At 36.3% G+C, this 16,990-nt stretch overlaps 1 protein-coding gene across 1 annotated transcript in view; it reads right to left on the bottom strand.

Annotated features, from left to right (window-relative positions):
* LOC129234161 (uncharacterized) overlaps positions 1 to 16,760 on the bottom strand; it is a 47,990-nt gene extending 31,230 nt beyond the window's left edge. Inside the window, exon 1 of the mRNA XM_054868075.1 lies at positions 16,528 to 16,760. Within this exon, the coding sequence (XP_054724050.1) occupies positions 16,528 to 16,597 (70 nt within the window). The 5' untranslated portion in view covers positions 16,598 to 16,760. The remainder of the gene's footprint in view (positions 1 to 16,527) is intronic.
* Positions 16,761 to 16,990: the final 230 nt, after the last annotated feature.

The raw sequence follows: 16,990 nt of genomic DNA, 5'->3' as shown, positions 1-16,990 counted from the left end.
TAGACGAGGGATTTTGTTACAATTTAGTTCCGTGTTTCTCTTTTTTACCTTTATTTCGTGAATATTTCATGGAACACAGCGTTTAAGGCTTTTAATGGAGGCATCAAAGTTGAATATTAGAAGAAATAAAGTTTCATCTTGTTTCGTATCAGAGTGCAAAAGTGGATACAAAACATTCAAGGAAAAAGTTACGCTTTTTAAAGATCCAGCAGGTGAAGAAAAACTAAAGTGGAAATAGTTAATTCCCAGGTTAGATAAAGTTTTTGATAAATATTGCTCAATTTGTGCTCTGCACTTCGAAAAACATTTTATTGAAACGCATTTTAAGCATATTATAAATGGTGAGGAAGTTTTGATTCCTCGGGGAAAACCTTTTTTGAAAGATGAGGCAATTCCGACAATTCTGCCAACATACTTTACTAAAAAATTACCAAAGAAAAGGTCCTCTTTCTAGGCACTATACTCAGGTTGAAAGGCTACGTTCATGCTGCGTATTTTTGTGAATGGGCCTTGGGCCGCTTTTAGGATGCGCAATTTTGTGAGGGGGTTGCGAAGCGGACCCAATTCGGGTATGGATCGATCCCTGATTGCACATTACATGTGGAAGATTCATTCGAAAACTTTTCACCTTCAAAGCACTTTTTAGTTGTTCAAGCACATGAATAAATAGAAAAAAGCGGAGTGCTAAGTTTTATATACTCACAACACGATATTTAGGCAAGTTTGATGTTAAAATTTCCGCTGTCAGTGTCAGTGAAGCTTAAAGGAACGAAAACCCATTCCCGAAACCAATATTTAGGAGCCATTAACAAAGCTGATACTTTCACGCAGCGATTTTCTTCCGAAAATTTTCGTGTTGCGGGCAAGGAATTCGCGTCAGCTCCAAAATTCATTAGTACTCGCGAAAACCTCGCATTATAGTCATTTTGCTTAAGTCGAATCGCGTTCTAGCGCGAGTTCACTGTAATATTTTTAAATATTGAACAATATGTATGGGCCGAACTTCCGATGAATTTCAAAAAAAAAAAACTATGGTTGTGTGATCATTTTTGGATCTGATATTCAACGAAATGAAAAAGGGTCATGTAACTGATCTGACCAATCACAAATACAACAGAAATCACGTGGCATAAAATATTAACTCCCGACTCGCTTCCAGTAGGCAATCTATGTATCTTCTCAATCCCCATGATCCCCGCGTAATAAATAATCAGTAACCCGCGTGTTTCAAAATGAAACTCGCGCCACGGCATGATAATGTTTAGGTAATGTTTAACATACAGGGAAAGGTTTAATTGTGACATGGCTGAACTCGATCCGGTAACTTAACTGTTTTAATGGTAAGACCTTAATTTCAGGGGAATGAAGAAACGAAAGAATGGTCAAAAATGAACGCTACCTACTGGAGTTTAGGGTTAATCCACTGGAGTTAGGGTTACAACTTCGAGTATCAAAATATCACCAAACAGGCAATGCTTCGTTCAAATGAAAAACCAATTTTCACCCGCATACCTTGACGGGCGATTTTCTAGGTGATCAATAAATAATGAATTTTTACCACACACAAAATTTAAACATCTGGTTTACATTGCAAATACAAATCAGAAGTGCGCAAAATTATTAAACTGGCAAAATCATGATACAAAAAGAAATCACGAAAATCCTGCACACAAAGAAATTGCGGCAACAATCGACATCATTGAACACATCATCTCATATCATGTTAAGAGGTTTAAAAAAAAAAATCTAAGAAACAAGTCCTTATTTCATCCTCGCGGGGCGATAAAAGACAATTCCGCTTTTGTGGTCGAAATTGAAAATATGAACATTATGCTGCGGCGGGCGCGCGCGCGTCCACAGTTGACGTAGCAACACAGATCCTCTGTTTAAAAATAACCGCTGAGAAAACTGGCAGGGGAGCAGCTGAGCAGACGACGACCTTGAGCCATTCTGAGGTCGTCTGCAGGGTTCAAATCGCGCTAACTTTCCACAACTTCTTCGGCCCATTAGCATAACAACTTACACTCCAGTCTCTTTTTCCTTTTGCAAGAATTATCTTCCGATTCATCTTCAAATAAACTTATTAGACCTCGGTTTTTTGCAATAACTCTGTCCGAGATAGTTATGAAGTAACAAAATGTTTCCATTTTGTGATTACGTTCTTTATTTCTTTTTTACTCGGAAACTGTTTACGTTTCACAAATTACAGTAACGTAGCCAAAGAAAATGCTCGGAGTGGGATATGGTTTAATTTCAGGGCAGAGGGGGAAATGGTGATTTTTAGTCGTTTTATGTAATCAAAGAAGGAAAATTTCTGCATTTCGGGAACGGGGGATAGATTTATAACCCCCCCCCCCTTCTCCCCCAGGAACGCCAGAGGAAAAAAAATTTATCTCATTGAGTTTTATCATATTTATACAAATTTAAAAGAAAATTTTTCATTTCAGAAAATGAGAACACACTTTGTCACTTTTTTTTTTACATTTTTGACCGCCCCCCTCCTTTTGTCACAAAGTGTTCCATTTCACCTCCCCCACCCTCGTCATATATTAGGCTACTTTTCTCACATATATTCTTGTAAAAAGAATGCGTGATGTCACTTTTTGTTACTCCCCCCCACCCCTCCTTCTAATCACTAAATCGTCACCATTTCACTCCACTCCCCCCCCCCCCTTTAATCTTAGCAAAAGAGTTATCCCCAAACGTGCATCATTTGTGGATTGCTCATTTATATTTTTTGCAAACATGTCTCTTCAAATAATTTATGCAATTGAACATAGTTAGAATAGAAGTCAATTTTCTCCGATGCATATAATCTTTGGAACACGTGTCCAAGTTTTGCTTTAGTAAGAGCCGATAAAATAAATGAATAGATGAACACCGTATTTTTAAGGGCAGCAGGCGTTGCTAGACATGTCAGTAAAGCCATTACTACAAGTTTACGAGTATTTGTCAATTTCTCTTCACGATATTCTGCCACAAGCATAGAGCTTTAAGGATTACCATACACCGCGCTCTGTGCAACATGATATATGAGGCAGTGAGAAGAGAATGGATGTAAGTGGACATTTTCAAGTTTTGAGTAAAACGCGTATAAAGATTACGTCCTAGGTAGGCTTCCAATATTTATTTATTTTTCTGAATCATGCTGTACAGGCAGCACCTACCAGAGTTAATCTCTTGCCCCAAGATAGAGAAGGGGTTCACCTACCATTTGTACTGGTTATCTCCAAATTTTTAATTTTGCCACTTGCATCCCTTTGCTTCTCAGTACCTCATATGGAAAAGGGCCGACGCAGGACTGACAGCCCGGATAGGCGGCTGACCGGAGCCCCCCGAGCCAACACAGGATTTTGAAACCTGAGGAATTCGTATTGCAAATGTTGTCCTCTGTAGTAGTTAGGCGACGTTGGGCTACGAACCTGCAAACCTCCAATCGCTATTTGTCAATACCGAAATGCACGCCAATCCTTTGTAAATACTGAAACGAAGGCTAATCCTCAATTTCCTTTTTCCACAAATCGCTGCCATTTTTTGCGCTCTACTGAAACGTTGCAAAAGAAGTTTCTACGTTGTTTTCATAAAAGATCAATACAAAGCTACATAAAATATTTTTTATCACCCATGAGCAAATCGTTATGTTTGACTGGTTGGAATGTATCATTACTTCAAATGTTACAATGAGCCAAACTATTCTATTGCTGCTTGCATGAACATGTTCAAAAATAAGAAATAAAATTTTTATTATTAAAAAAAAAATCAAAAGGTAAAAATTGCCAAGAAATGGGAACAAAAGCGAGTGGAAAAAAAAACGAAGAGCTTTAAATACATTATTTATGTAACCAAACAATTCACAGAATACGAAATTCAAAAAACGTTTTCGATGGACAGTAACAAAGGCCTTAATTACGGAAGTGACTTGGAATAAATGGCGACGAAAGTGATTTTTAAAGAGCGAACTACCATTTTCATATTTTCCCACAAACAGAAAGCAGCTTACAGACTCAAAGAGCGGTTTTGGAATATTCCAAAGAAATGCCTCCAAGCGAGCAAAACCGCAAAAGAATGCAAATGCGATTCAAACAAAAAAGCAAGAAAAGGAAGGAGTCACTGATAGCTGTCATTATGTATAGTTGGGCATGATGCAACTCCCAGTTGCAATCAATTCAGGAAGCCGGAATGAGTGAGTCACACCGCCGCTCATTTATTCGGGATCGACAACAAAACACACACACACATACAATGGGATCGTTTCCAAAATATTTTAAAAGTATTTTTTTTCTGAAAGAGCATGCTTAAAAACATAGGATCTGACCTTTTTTTAAATAATTTGTTTAATATTTTTAAAAAAATTACTTAAATCGGCGCGTTTTCAATGTTTTTGCTTCTGTCCGATGACAGCACAAATGATGAAATGCCATTCACAGAGCAAAATATTTAATTCGCATCTTTACTCACGTTGTATTGGCAACGATATGGTTGATAGCAAGCGTAGAGCGCAACTTTAATTCGCTTTTTCATTATCATAACGTGGAATCGCGGTGGAAAGATGCAGCAAATTGCATCATTTGTGACGTCATCAACACCCACGCCTTGTTTCAAAAACCGGATATTTAAAAAAATTAATTAAAAAATAACTGTTGGGAAAGTGAAAGTATTTTCTATATCCATGTTTTTTTTTTTTTTTTTTTTTTTTTTTTTTTTTTTTAAACTTAATCTATCAATTTCAGTGACAAAAAGTACTACTTTTGACTGAAGGAAACAACCCCATTAGTTACTGCGGTGTTGTCAAAGCAAGAGTACGCTTTCCCCAGCGAGTGGAATCATCTTGACGTCCACTTTTATCCACACAGTTTATATTGAGAATTGAAAAGGAAGATAGCAATAGCGTGCTAATTTCCATTGGCATTGGTTCATCCACTATTAGTCGGCAATACTTACAAAATATGACACTGACAAAACAAAGAAATCTAAAACGCTTCGATGATCCAAGCTGAGTATCAAGGGTGTGGGGGAGGGGGGTTCTCAATTTGCTGAAAGATACTTCAAATTTTACCAAATGGTAAATAAAATACGATAATGCACACAAACCTACATCTAATTAGAAGATATAAGGGGCCATTCATTAATCACGTAAGGATCCCGAGGGGGAGGGGCATCAGAAAAATCTCTTCATAGTCTTACTTTGAGGGGGGGGGGACTAATTCTAAACTAATATTTTCCCCAAGACTTTTTTTTTTTTTTTTTATAATAGAAATCGCGCGGTCAAGTGGTTTGGCAAGAATCAAAGGTAAAAAACGTATTGGGATGAGCTGTGTTTTACTTGTTTTACAAAGAATGAATAGTGTAAAATATAATATACGAATTGAACTATGTATGAAATGTTTTATTTTTGATTAGTATCGCAGCATGTAATATATTTGAAAAATAAAAAACTTTGATTTGCGTCAAACTGGGAGTTTTAGTGACCATTTTATTGTTTTCAAAAATAAAATGGAATCTTATGTAAGGATAGGAGGGAGGGGTATGAAAAATCTTACGTACCCTTACATGGGGGAGGGGTCAAAAATTGCCAAAATCATCCTTACGTCTAATTAATGAATGACCCCTAAGCAGGAAAAGGGGGGGACGCAATTCTATACCAATATCTTCCAATTCGCCGAATAGTCAAACTGTGCCGAAAAAGAAATTTTTTGGATAGTTTCAGCTATCTCCCGCACTGCTTTAGGGTAAAGGAGTCCGAGGTTTTAAAATTCTAAGATACGGAGTTCATTTTCCCTCCGACCCCGCAGCTCTCCTTGCAAGCATTTTGGAAGCAAAGACATCCGGATGTCTTTGCTTTCAAAAGCTCACTATTTTGAATTGAAAAAAGGATTCCTTGTAACCTCGAAACACGTGTGTCGGCATTCATCTGCTAATTTTGTGCGATAAAACATTGATTTACTGTTACTTCTCTGCCCAAAGGTATTTATTTAATTCTCATTTACACCTAGTTTGTTAAAAAAAAATTATGACTTTCACTCACCCAAACTTCGTATCCCCCCCTCCCCTCATTATTTCACTGAAATTGCTAAAAATCACTTTCACTACATCTACATACTCATTTTGTCAAAAAAAAGAGAGAAATTCCCTCCCCTCCCCCGGTTTTTTCGAATAAAATTCGTGCTTTAAGGGGTTAAACAGTCAGCGCGAGCAACATTTTTTGAAAAGCAATTGAAAAAAACAAGTTTTCTTCCCTTACTCTGTAAAAGGAAGTAAGAAGGTTGTGCACGATTGGTATACATACTGTCTGACCACGGATTGTATGGAAAGACAAACATCCGTTTTACAGTCGGAAATGGACGAATCTATTATTTTTTTAGCGATGCCAGCTTTTGCAGAAGCAGAGTCTCATTCAAATGAGCGAAATACCGGCATCAAATTTTTACTTTTCCCCCTCATTCAGATAGATTCATCTTATCTGGACATTTGAAAATTCCTTGCACTCCGTGGTTGGACAGTACGTATTGCAGCAACTCGACTTTTCCACAAGAGTGAGAACAGATAAACCGAGTCAATTAAAAAAATGGCCGCAATTTCTAAATCCACTCCCCCCCCCCCCCTTCAAAAGTTACAATCAAAATTCTACTGCTGGACGCTAAAAACAAGTGGGGTTTTTCAACGAGGTGGAGGGGGCTTGCATTCTGCAATCTCTCTTTAACTTGTCTTTGAATCATATAAAACTTAACATTCGCACATAACCCTTTTCATGAACATACGGTAACGATTTGTTGGGGGGGGGGGGACTTAATCCCCCCTCCTGACCCATATTTCATGATTTTTCGCCATGTTTCAAATTTTAGTACGATAATTAATCTGTAGTATAAGGACTCATGACCCCCCCCCCCCCTCCTCAGATCAAAATTCTAGCTGCACTAGTGAGCACACAATATTAACCCAAGCTTGTACTTTATCTACCAAAACTGACATTCATGACTTTTCGTTTCCCGCTTCTGAAGTTAAAAATAAAAAGCGACACGTTCGTTCAAGTCAACAGATTGCTTTATCGTGTGTTTGCAAGTATTTTGAGGCTGATAATTTTTTCCTTTTTTTGACTCAGACCTAGATTACAAGAAATAACAGTTGCACAACAGAGATGGGTGACACACGAAGCCAACTCCAGAAATGCTTTCGACTATAAACAAAAATGTGTAAGATCTAAACTTAAACTTGATTAGAAGGATAACATTTTAGATAAAAACAATTCTGCTAAAAAAAAATCTAATATCTTTTATTGATACAGTAAAAGAATGATTATTTTTCAAAAAGTTTCAATTTCAACTTCCTTGTACGAAGTAATAGAAGTTTCGTAAGTGCAGTACATACTTCCTTGTACAAAGATACGTGTGACGTATGTTGAGCACTCGCAACACTTTTGGTACGACTGAAATCAATTTGATATAGATAAAATATAAATTGCAAACAAAATAATAATAACTTTAACATTCACCGAAATTTAGGATTTGAATTTCTAGGACTGAAAACAAGCGGCATTTCTTAATTCTAAATGAAAAAAGGTTTAATAAAAAAAAAACCGCTAAATGTTAACCTTTGCAAAGAGAATGTGTATAGAAATGTCCCTTACATTTTCGGAATAGCATTGTGAGCATGAGTATTGAAAATATGAAATGCAATGTAAAATTGCTGCTACACCGGAGCGTCGAATTTATAAGCGAATCAACACTACCAAACACGGTAACTAAGAAAAACAAAGTTTTCCTTCTAAGCCACTCGTCAGTGTTATTACATAGAAAGTTCAAAGAAAAGAATACCCCAAAAAGAAAAAATAAATCAAAAAATAACTTACAACAAAAGAGACCTCTGCCGAACATTGAGGCAGTTGTCAAACCGGTCTCAGTCCGATAACATTGACCAAAGAGAACGGTTTCCGGAGAAGATAAAGAAGTCATGATACTTTTTATTTTTAATGCGTCCGGATATGCAATTTCGGAAGAATTTCACGGGGGGAGAGAAAATATTTTCAGTTGCATCAGCGGTTGCTCCCTTCTTAGACCATTGAGATGAGTCTCAATAATCTAAGGTTGCTCCACGTGGAGGGGAAAAAGAAAAAAAACTTGCCCCTTCCTTATAGGAAAATACAAAAGGTAGAGGGCACAGGTACTTTCGTCATTCGTTGACAAAAAGCAATGTTTGACAATTTCTTCACCAAAGGTTAGACAACAGCGGTTTCCGAAAATTCAAGATATCAAGACATAAACGAGTTAAAAAGTAGGAAAATAACAACTAAGTGAAAACAGCAAATAACCAAAATTGAGAAAATAATATTAATCTTCCGAGATTGGTCTTTAATCTCTAGCTTTTATCCGTTTAATGTTCAAGGCAACTACAGTTCCTTTTTTTTTTTTTTTTTAATTTGAAAACACTGCAAACTTCCATGTTCTATCCCTAAGCTTACAGGGCTGAACAGCTTCGCTGAGCACATGAAAAAACTTTCCAATACTATCTACAAATGTTATTTAATGTTCCCAAAGTTTTTTTTTTTTTAATTAAAGTGTCTTTTATTCTGATTGTTACTGTTTAAAACTCAGGGGTGCCTAACCTTTTTTTCACCCACGGGCCGCACCTCATATTTAGATGACTCTTGCGGGCCAGAACCAGCACAGAAATTTTGGGTTCCCGTCAATAAATTACTTTTACGGGGCTCCTCCATATTGTTTACCACCCCCCATACATCCCAACATATATTTCACCCCTTATTTTAAAAATCTCGGGCCTTCTTCAGGCTCGGGCACGAGTATCCCCCCCCCTCCCCCTCCCTGAGCACGCTCCTAGTCAGAACGCATATAAAATTTAAATATGTTTAATTTTTGTTCTTCCTAAATAACATACGAAAACTCGGAAAAGAAAGAAGAACTGCAAACCAAGAATTGTTATCATTACTTTTTTTTTTGTATATTTTATCAATTTCAATCAGTCTTTTAAAAACCAATTTCTGACCTTCTGGCTGGAAATTTGTGACAATCTTTCATTCATATTATCGAATGAATATCATTGATTGTTCTGGAAATTCTGTTCAGTATTACGTAATAGTTTTCGATTGGTAATATTGAACAGAACACTACAACGGGTTTACATGGATGACCTTCGCGGACCACATGAGGCACGCGAGCCGTAGGTTGAGCACCACTGGCATAAGTCATTACGAAAAGAGTACGCCAATGATTTTCATGCTACTCTCTCCTTCTCAATTCTCGGGAAAAGTCAGCACACAATAATAGTCTGTTTCTTCTCGGGGAGTTCGGTTCCGAGAAAGTTAAAAATGAACTGGGAATCAATATTACGGGGAATGTTAAAAATGAACAAGAGATCAATATTATTTTCATTTTAAGTCTATTTTTATTTCTTCTAAGAAACTATTTTGTTCCTTTTACTTCAAATTTAGGACATAACAAAAACTTATATAAAACATGTGAGCTGAAATCAGTTGAAAAGTATTGAATGTAGTCATTCTATTTTTGTTGCTAATCTAATCGCAAAATAATAATAATAATCTTCATAATGACTCAAAATATAAAAATTACATAAAAACCCAGGTCTATAAATTTTGCCCCTCCCCTCTCCCCTGCAACAAAATCTGTAAGGCCCCTCCCCAAAGGCCAGCATTGTACATTTGCAACATTACTAAGTCGCAGTTCTATTTTTTTTTTTCTTTTTCAATTTCTTGGGCCGTCGTGCCATTCAAGGACATGCGCCCCCCCCCCCCCCAGCTCTGCGGACCCAGGCCAGATTACATAGAATATAATTGAACTTTCTACAAATTTTAGAGCTACGTATTGAAAATATGTACGACAAAAAGAATAAAATAAATCGTGTTTTTCACAAATTTTTACCGCCGATAAAAAGAAATTAAAAATTTAAAAAAGCTCAAACTGGATTTTTATTTTGTTCGAATTGTAGTACGCACAACTTTGAATGTTTTTTATTCGGGGGGGGGGGGGTAGTGGGAAATTTTTATTATGTTTAACGAATAATGCGCATTTTGATTGAACTATTTTTCTTCATGGGGGAGGGGATTGCACTGTAGTGCGTATTTCAATTAACTGAAATTTAAACGCGTATTTTAATTAAATGCTGCTTTAATAATTATAACTTAATTATTTTTTCTCGGTGTTTCGTTTGAATTATACCGCGTATTTAATTAAATTCCTTTTCCTTCATGGAAGGATATTTTTTTTTTTTTTTTTGTTCAAAATGTAATACATATTTCAATGAAATTCCTTTTCTACGGGAGGGGGGATTTTCATTCAGTGTCGTTTCCGAAACTTTAAAAGTATTTATTTCTGAAAGAATATGCTTAAAAACATTGGATTTGACAAAGTTTAATATTTTTTTAACAATTATTTTAATTGGTTCGCAGATTCAATTTCATTTTTTACGCTTCTGCACATGACCATCACAAGAGATGAAATGCCATTCACTGATGCCATTAGCGCAGAGCGCAATATTTAATTCGCTTCTTTACTGACATGTAGTGGCAATAATATGGTTGATAGCAAGCGTAGAGCGCAATATTTAATTCGCTACTTGATTATCATTATCTGGAACGTGGAAGACAGCAAGCGTAAGAATTCAGCGCGCCAGTGGAATACGCGTCAAAGTTCATGACTTGTGACGTCATAAACACCATGCCTTGTTTGAAAAATCAGACAGTTTAAAAATTTAATTAAAAATTAAGCGTTTTGAAAATAAAATTTTTTTTTCGTTCTATGTCCTCCATCAACTTCAATGACTAAGTTTTGACTGATGGAGACAACCCCATTGTTAGGTGTGTATTTTAATCAAGTTTATCCCAGCAAACGATCAATTTAGCTTTTCACGAACGAAATACAGTAAAACCTATCTACAACAATACTGTTGGGACCTAAAAAAATATCGTAATAGACAGGTTATCGTTATAGACAGTATCGTTATCCACAGGTTTCACTGTACAAACGCAAAGCAATTCTCGGGAGTGGGCGAGCGTTGGCGAACAGGGGACGAAGCCCCCTAGCTGTCATAAATGTTCAAAGAAAGATAACTAATCCAAAACTTGAACCTCACGGTATCTTTATAAATTGAGTAGATAGCCTTCTATTCTCGTTGTTTAAAAACAAAAGAACTAAAACAGCCATAACGAGCAATATTACAAAACCAGTTCGTTAATCTTTGCAAAAGCAATATAGTGTCACGCAAGATTTCTAAAGGTCGAACTGAAAACAAAGGTAAACAAACTCCCTGATAAATTAGCCAGTTAATATCGAGTTATTTAAATTGATGTGACACTGCTTCCCATCGGATTGACGACTCAGCAACAGATCTTTAATTCGTGAAAAGAAAGTATTGAATTGTTACAAATTTTAACCCCAAAATTTTGAAATCATCTATTCTTTAAAATAAATAATTCATTTTTGGAGGATTTATTATTTATTATTATTTTTTCGAAATGTTTGTAGAAGTTCATTAACAAGGATCAATTGAGAGCGCGACGTATCGTTGTATGAGCAAGCAACCGAAAACTTAGGTAAAAATATTAAATTTCGACTGAGTTTGAACAAATAAATTTTTTCTTTGTTTTATGGCTTTTCATGCAACGGGGGGATTTAAAACTTTTTCTATTTGATATTTTTAGCGATTGATTGATCTTGCAAACTGCGTGAGTACAAAATTTGAGTATAGTCACGGCTTCACTTGATACCTGGACCGATTATTATGAAAATTCCTATATATATGTATTTTTTCACGGAGAAGGTGCATAATATGCTCATTGAAGCCACTCGCCACCAGGTGGCACTGCAGAGCAGCAACTTCTGCCCCGTTCAACCGATTGTCATGAAAATCAGTATAATGATGTATTTTTTTGTTGGCGTAGCAACGCGCGTCGGGTACAGCTAGTTTTTTTTATAAAAAGTAATTTTCTAAGATTGCCAATTTTCTAAACTCATTTGGCACCTGCTCCAAAGCAAAATACTGGACGATGTTCTGCAACGTAAAATCATTTGACCAAATTGGTCTGCAAGTACTTCAAGCATTGTATAGACAAGCTACCAGCGTAACCTTTTCCACAAATCCGGAGCCCTAAATAAATCAAAATTGTTTCATACAGGAGTTTTTGTTTTTAGTTTTTAAAACTTCACTGTTGCTATGCATTTCTGTGAAACCTAAACCAATTGAGATTTTCCAAAAACATTTAAAATGCTTTCCAAAATGCATAAGAAACAGCAAAGATACAAAATTTTATAAAAATTCGAACTTAAGTGTCAAACTACGTTTTTTTTTTTTTAAATTTTTTTTTTCTCTTCCTTTTTTTTTGGGGGGGGGGATAATTTTACACGGCATGAAGGATCAATTAAAATAATACTAATAAATAAATAACTAAAATAATTAGTAAAGTGAGTCGAGTTAGGGTAGCATATAAGAAAACACTTCATAACTTTCTAAATATTTGAAATATTTTCAGGATACAAAAGGATTGAAATTTCAAACACATGCAGTTTTCGGCCATGGACGTATTTCAATGCTGGCATGTTTCCAAAACATACATTTATGGAGGAATTAGCAGTGGATGATGATCGATTGGGAAAGTAGGGAAAATGGGGGTCAAAATCACTATAAAACTCAGAATCTTTTCAGATTTAGAATATGAAATTTTCACAGAAACTACCGATTTTAAACAAATATCTTCCAACTCAAGATAGAATTTTGCACTAATTCTGCAGATTTCTTTAAGTTCAAAGTAAATCTCAAGTTCCTGCAGATGATTTATCGAATTCAACATTTTTTGCGAGTTTTTCCGCCGAATTATCGTTATATTTTCTTCTAATTTAAAGAAATCTGCAGAACTTGTGCAAAATTCTATCTTGAGTTGGAAGATATTTGCAGAAAATCTGCAGTTTCAGCAGATTATCTGCAGAAATTTCACTGAAATCTGTAGAATTTCTGCAGAAAATTTGTCTGAGTTTTCCTCTCTCATTTGAACAGAATTGTTCTGCAGCTCAGACATCTGTTCTGCGACGTACGTCGCAAATTTAGTAGCATTCTGCTTTGGGCAGTAGCGTAACTAGGGGCTGGCTGGAGTGGCTCTCGCCAGGGGCGCAGCAGCCAGCGGGAGGGGGGGGGGGGGGCATTTCGAGATTTAAAAAAAAATAAGAGGTTTTTTTTTTATCAATGAATTTGAAAAATGCTTTAAAAAAAAAAGAACTCGGAAGAATAAGAACTAGAGGAGTAAATATATATATACACACATTACACATACATAACATCTGAGAAGGAACATTGGGCATCATTGAAAACAATTCTAAACGAGCTGATGTATGCATCACATGACTTCTTTTTACTCCAATTTAAAGTCATTTCCCCATTGCCATTTTTAATGTGATTCAATAGTTTACTCTCTAAATATAACCAATAATGGCCAAATTAAAACCAGATTAAAAAAAAAAAAAAAGTCAAGTTGGTGACAAAATTTGGCGACCAAAATACTGGCGATATATCGCCAAATTATAATACCACTTAAGTTAACATCGAAATTAACAATGATTCCCCCCCCCCTCCAAAAAAGGGGCAAAATCCCCCTTTAGAAACACCCGAATGCAACCAAACGGGGAGATGCACAACTAGACCCCACTAGGAGTCTACGTACCAAATTTCAACTTTCTAGGACATACCGTTCTTGGGCTATGCGACATACATACGCACATACAATAGACGTCAAGAGAAAACTCGGGAATCGTCAAAATTGATATTTCGCGTGTATATACGTTTTTAGGCACTTATCCACGTTCGGTCGAGTCGGAAAAAACTCAACATTCATTCGGGGGTGAGTAAAATGGAAATTAAGGTCGATTTTTGAGTCAAAATTTATTTTCGCGAATACAATACTTTTTTTGTAAAAGGAAGTAAAAAGAAAATAAGACAAAAAATTACAATGCTGTCTCCTATTTTGTCAAATCAATTAATCAATATGTTCCAAAAAAAATTTTGGAGGTCAGGATGACCTCCGTTGACTTCCCATGTGGACGACCCTGGGGGGGGGGGGGGGGGGCACAATTTCTTTCAGTCGCCAAGGGCGCTAGACCCCTTTGTTACGATACTGGCTTTGGGGCATGAATTGCAAAAAGCCTACTTTTACCTTCTTTCTTGTTTTATAGTTTCAAATATTGCTATAATGAAATTACTTTCAACTCTAGTCTTGTTTGAGAAGATTGGGGGGGGGGGGGACATTTTAGTTCCAAGTCATCAGTTTGCCGGAAAATCGTAAATTGAACACAGATGTAAAAAGATACTCTACACTAGTTAATTTATACGCTTTCCAAAACTGTAGTAGCCGTATGCAGTACTGAGTACTCCTTTTGAGTTTTTTTTTTTTTTTTTTTAACTTTACTCCGCCCTCCGATTAGAGTTAACATCACAGAGGCGTTGAATTGCCTCAAGCGTTCACAAAATTTGCTTTAAATTATTTGTTTCGAAAACAAATGATTGATTATACGAATCTCCAGGTCAAATTCCTGCTTTTCATTTTGGATTCATGTTCAATAACTAGTCACATACGTAAAATGCTGGTTCAATGCATAATGGAATTGACTGCTAATTTTAAAAATTGAGATTTAGACAAAACCTTTGTGTGTGAAAATCAAACTAACACTACTTAAGGGCTGTCCATAAATGGTGTCACACTTTTTTTTTCAACATTTGATCCCTTCTCCATCCCCCCCCCCCCTCCACTCCTTGTCACAAAATGTCACTCTTCCCCTTACCTCTTGCCACGCTGTGTTACGTAAACATTTTGCAGTAAAAAATACCTTTCAACCAAAATGAGTGATGTCACACTTCTCGTTACCCCCTCCTTCCCCCCTTGTCAAAAACTCACAATTTCACTCCCCCCTCAAAGTGTGACATTTGTGAATAACCCCATACCAAGCATTCATTATTTTACTGAATACCATTTGTTTGTAAAATTTAACAATTACAGACACAACATAGAGCTATCATTAATTTCAGTTCCTTGTTCAAAGTAAAAGAATTATTTTATGACAACGGCAATAAAGCACACAGTTATTTGATAGTGCTTGCAAGCGTCATTTGGACAAAGATGAGGTTTAAAATAGGCTAGAGAAATGCTACAGAAAAACCCCACAAAATTGTATTCCAGTTTTTCTAACCGCAAAATTACATACAGCTATCGTCCTTTTAAATTGATAGTTTTGAAAAACGTTGTCAATTCGTACACAGAGGCACTTGAAGTTCATGCCGTAAGAGTTGTTTGACTCTGCGAGGACAGACTGCTTACTTAACAAATGTAAAGCAGTTGCACAATAAATTCAGCTCAGAGCAGGATTTTTCAGTTTCAAATCTTCAAAAAATTGTTAGTATAAAAATATAATTGTTTTGTTTACAAGCAGTATGCAAGGTAGTTTGTTGTATGATATTAAATAGCCACCAAAAAAGAACCCTTTCTAAAATTTGAAACATAAACAATATAATGTCAGCTTAACAAAAATTACATCAATAACAAAAATACATTTAGTTACTTCATGAATGATTATGAAATAAATTAATTACTCTCTCTTTTTTCTTTTAAAGGATAAATTTGGATACAGGGGTAGGGGGGCCCGTTCTTTTATTTTTGTAAAAGAAACTGTCAATTTACTGAATGAAATTCCGAATGACAAAATAGAAGCACGCACACTACATCTGGTGGGAAAAGACATAAGAGCATCACGAAAAACACGAGGGTGGGGGGGGGGAGACTAAACGATAAATCACTTCTTTTGATTATTGAGAAACAAATTAACATTTTTAGATAACTGATGAACAACAAGGGAAGTTATTTTGAATGACCGAGTGTAATTGGGTTGTATACTAATGAATGGCTAACAAAAAGATATGTATTCAATTTTAATCAATATTTGACACAGAATAAAGAAAACTAATGCAAATCTTGTATATTACATTTGCACGAGCACATTTGTTTTTATGCAATACTGCAATTCTGTCGTCAAATTTACCGAATAAGGAATTTTTTGGGGAATTCACAATGACATTGCATAACTCACCCATTTGGGCACCCCTGCACAAAAGGCGGATCCAGCTCCGGGTTTTAGGTTACAAAAATATGACCATGCAAATCCAAAGGTGTAATATTGAGGGGGAAATGGAGGGGGGAGGGGACTGGGGTTCTTTCAGCGCTATTTCTCGAAATTGAAGTTCCCAAAACGCAGTTTCTAACTATCTTAGGTCGCTTCAAAGAAGACATGAGCCTCCCTGACCAGACGGTAAATCCCCGCACTTTTAGGTAACAAATAGACTGCACCAGGAATTCATATACTGAACATAAAGGGTTGTAAACAAAAGTTATTACAAGCAAATAGGGCCATAACAAGATTTTAATGCAAACGAGAATCATGCAAAATCTCATCGAAAGTATTTTTCGTGGCACACAAAATGATGCACGGTGATAAGTTACCAAAAAATTGATAGATGACCACTCACCGTTGCTTACAGAAACGCTGGAACAAGCCGGAACAGGCACCATCGTGTTTGCAGCGTCCATGTACCGCATATTACTCCGAGTTTACGCGATTTTTTCCAACATGACAGCAACATGTTTAACGCACGTGCGCCGGAATCAGATCAATCCGAAATTTTCCACGAACTTTTTAAAGTGCAATGCAAAGGTTTTTAAACCATTTAAAGGCTTTTTGCCGCCGTTCCATCCTCTGGGCGCACCGCCTCGCAATCCTCAATGGACCCCAGACAACTTTCTTCTATCGCCTTTTCAGCATTTCAGTTACCCAAACAACTCTTGCACAGTAGGGTTGCTGTGAAAGGTAGGGGGAAACTTATTTCAGTGCAGAAGAAATATCGCCAATTGGAGATCGTTCGCTCAACGTTAAAAAAATACAATCGAGTGAGTGTAAAAAATAAATTTAAAATTAGTAGGAATTTTGAAGTC

Source organism: Uloborus diversus, chromosome 1, assembly GCF_026930045.1.
Source record: "Uloborus diversus isolate 005 chromosome 1, Udiv.v.3.1, whole genome shotgun sequence".
Lineage (NCBI taxonomy): Eukaryota > Metazoa > Arthropoda > Arachnida > Araneae > Uloboridae > Uloborus > Uloborus diversus.
Note: the sequence above shows the minus strand (reverse complement) of the source record. Positions and strands in the feature narration are given on the sequence as shown.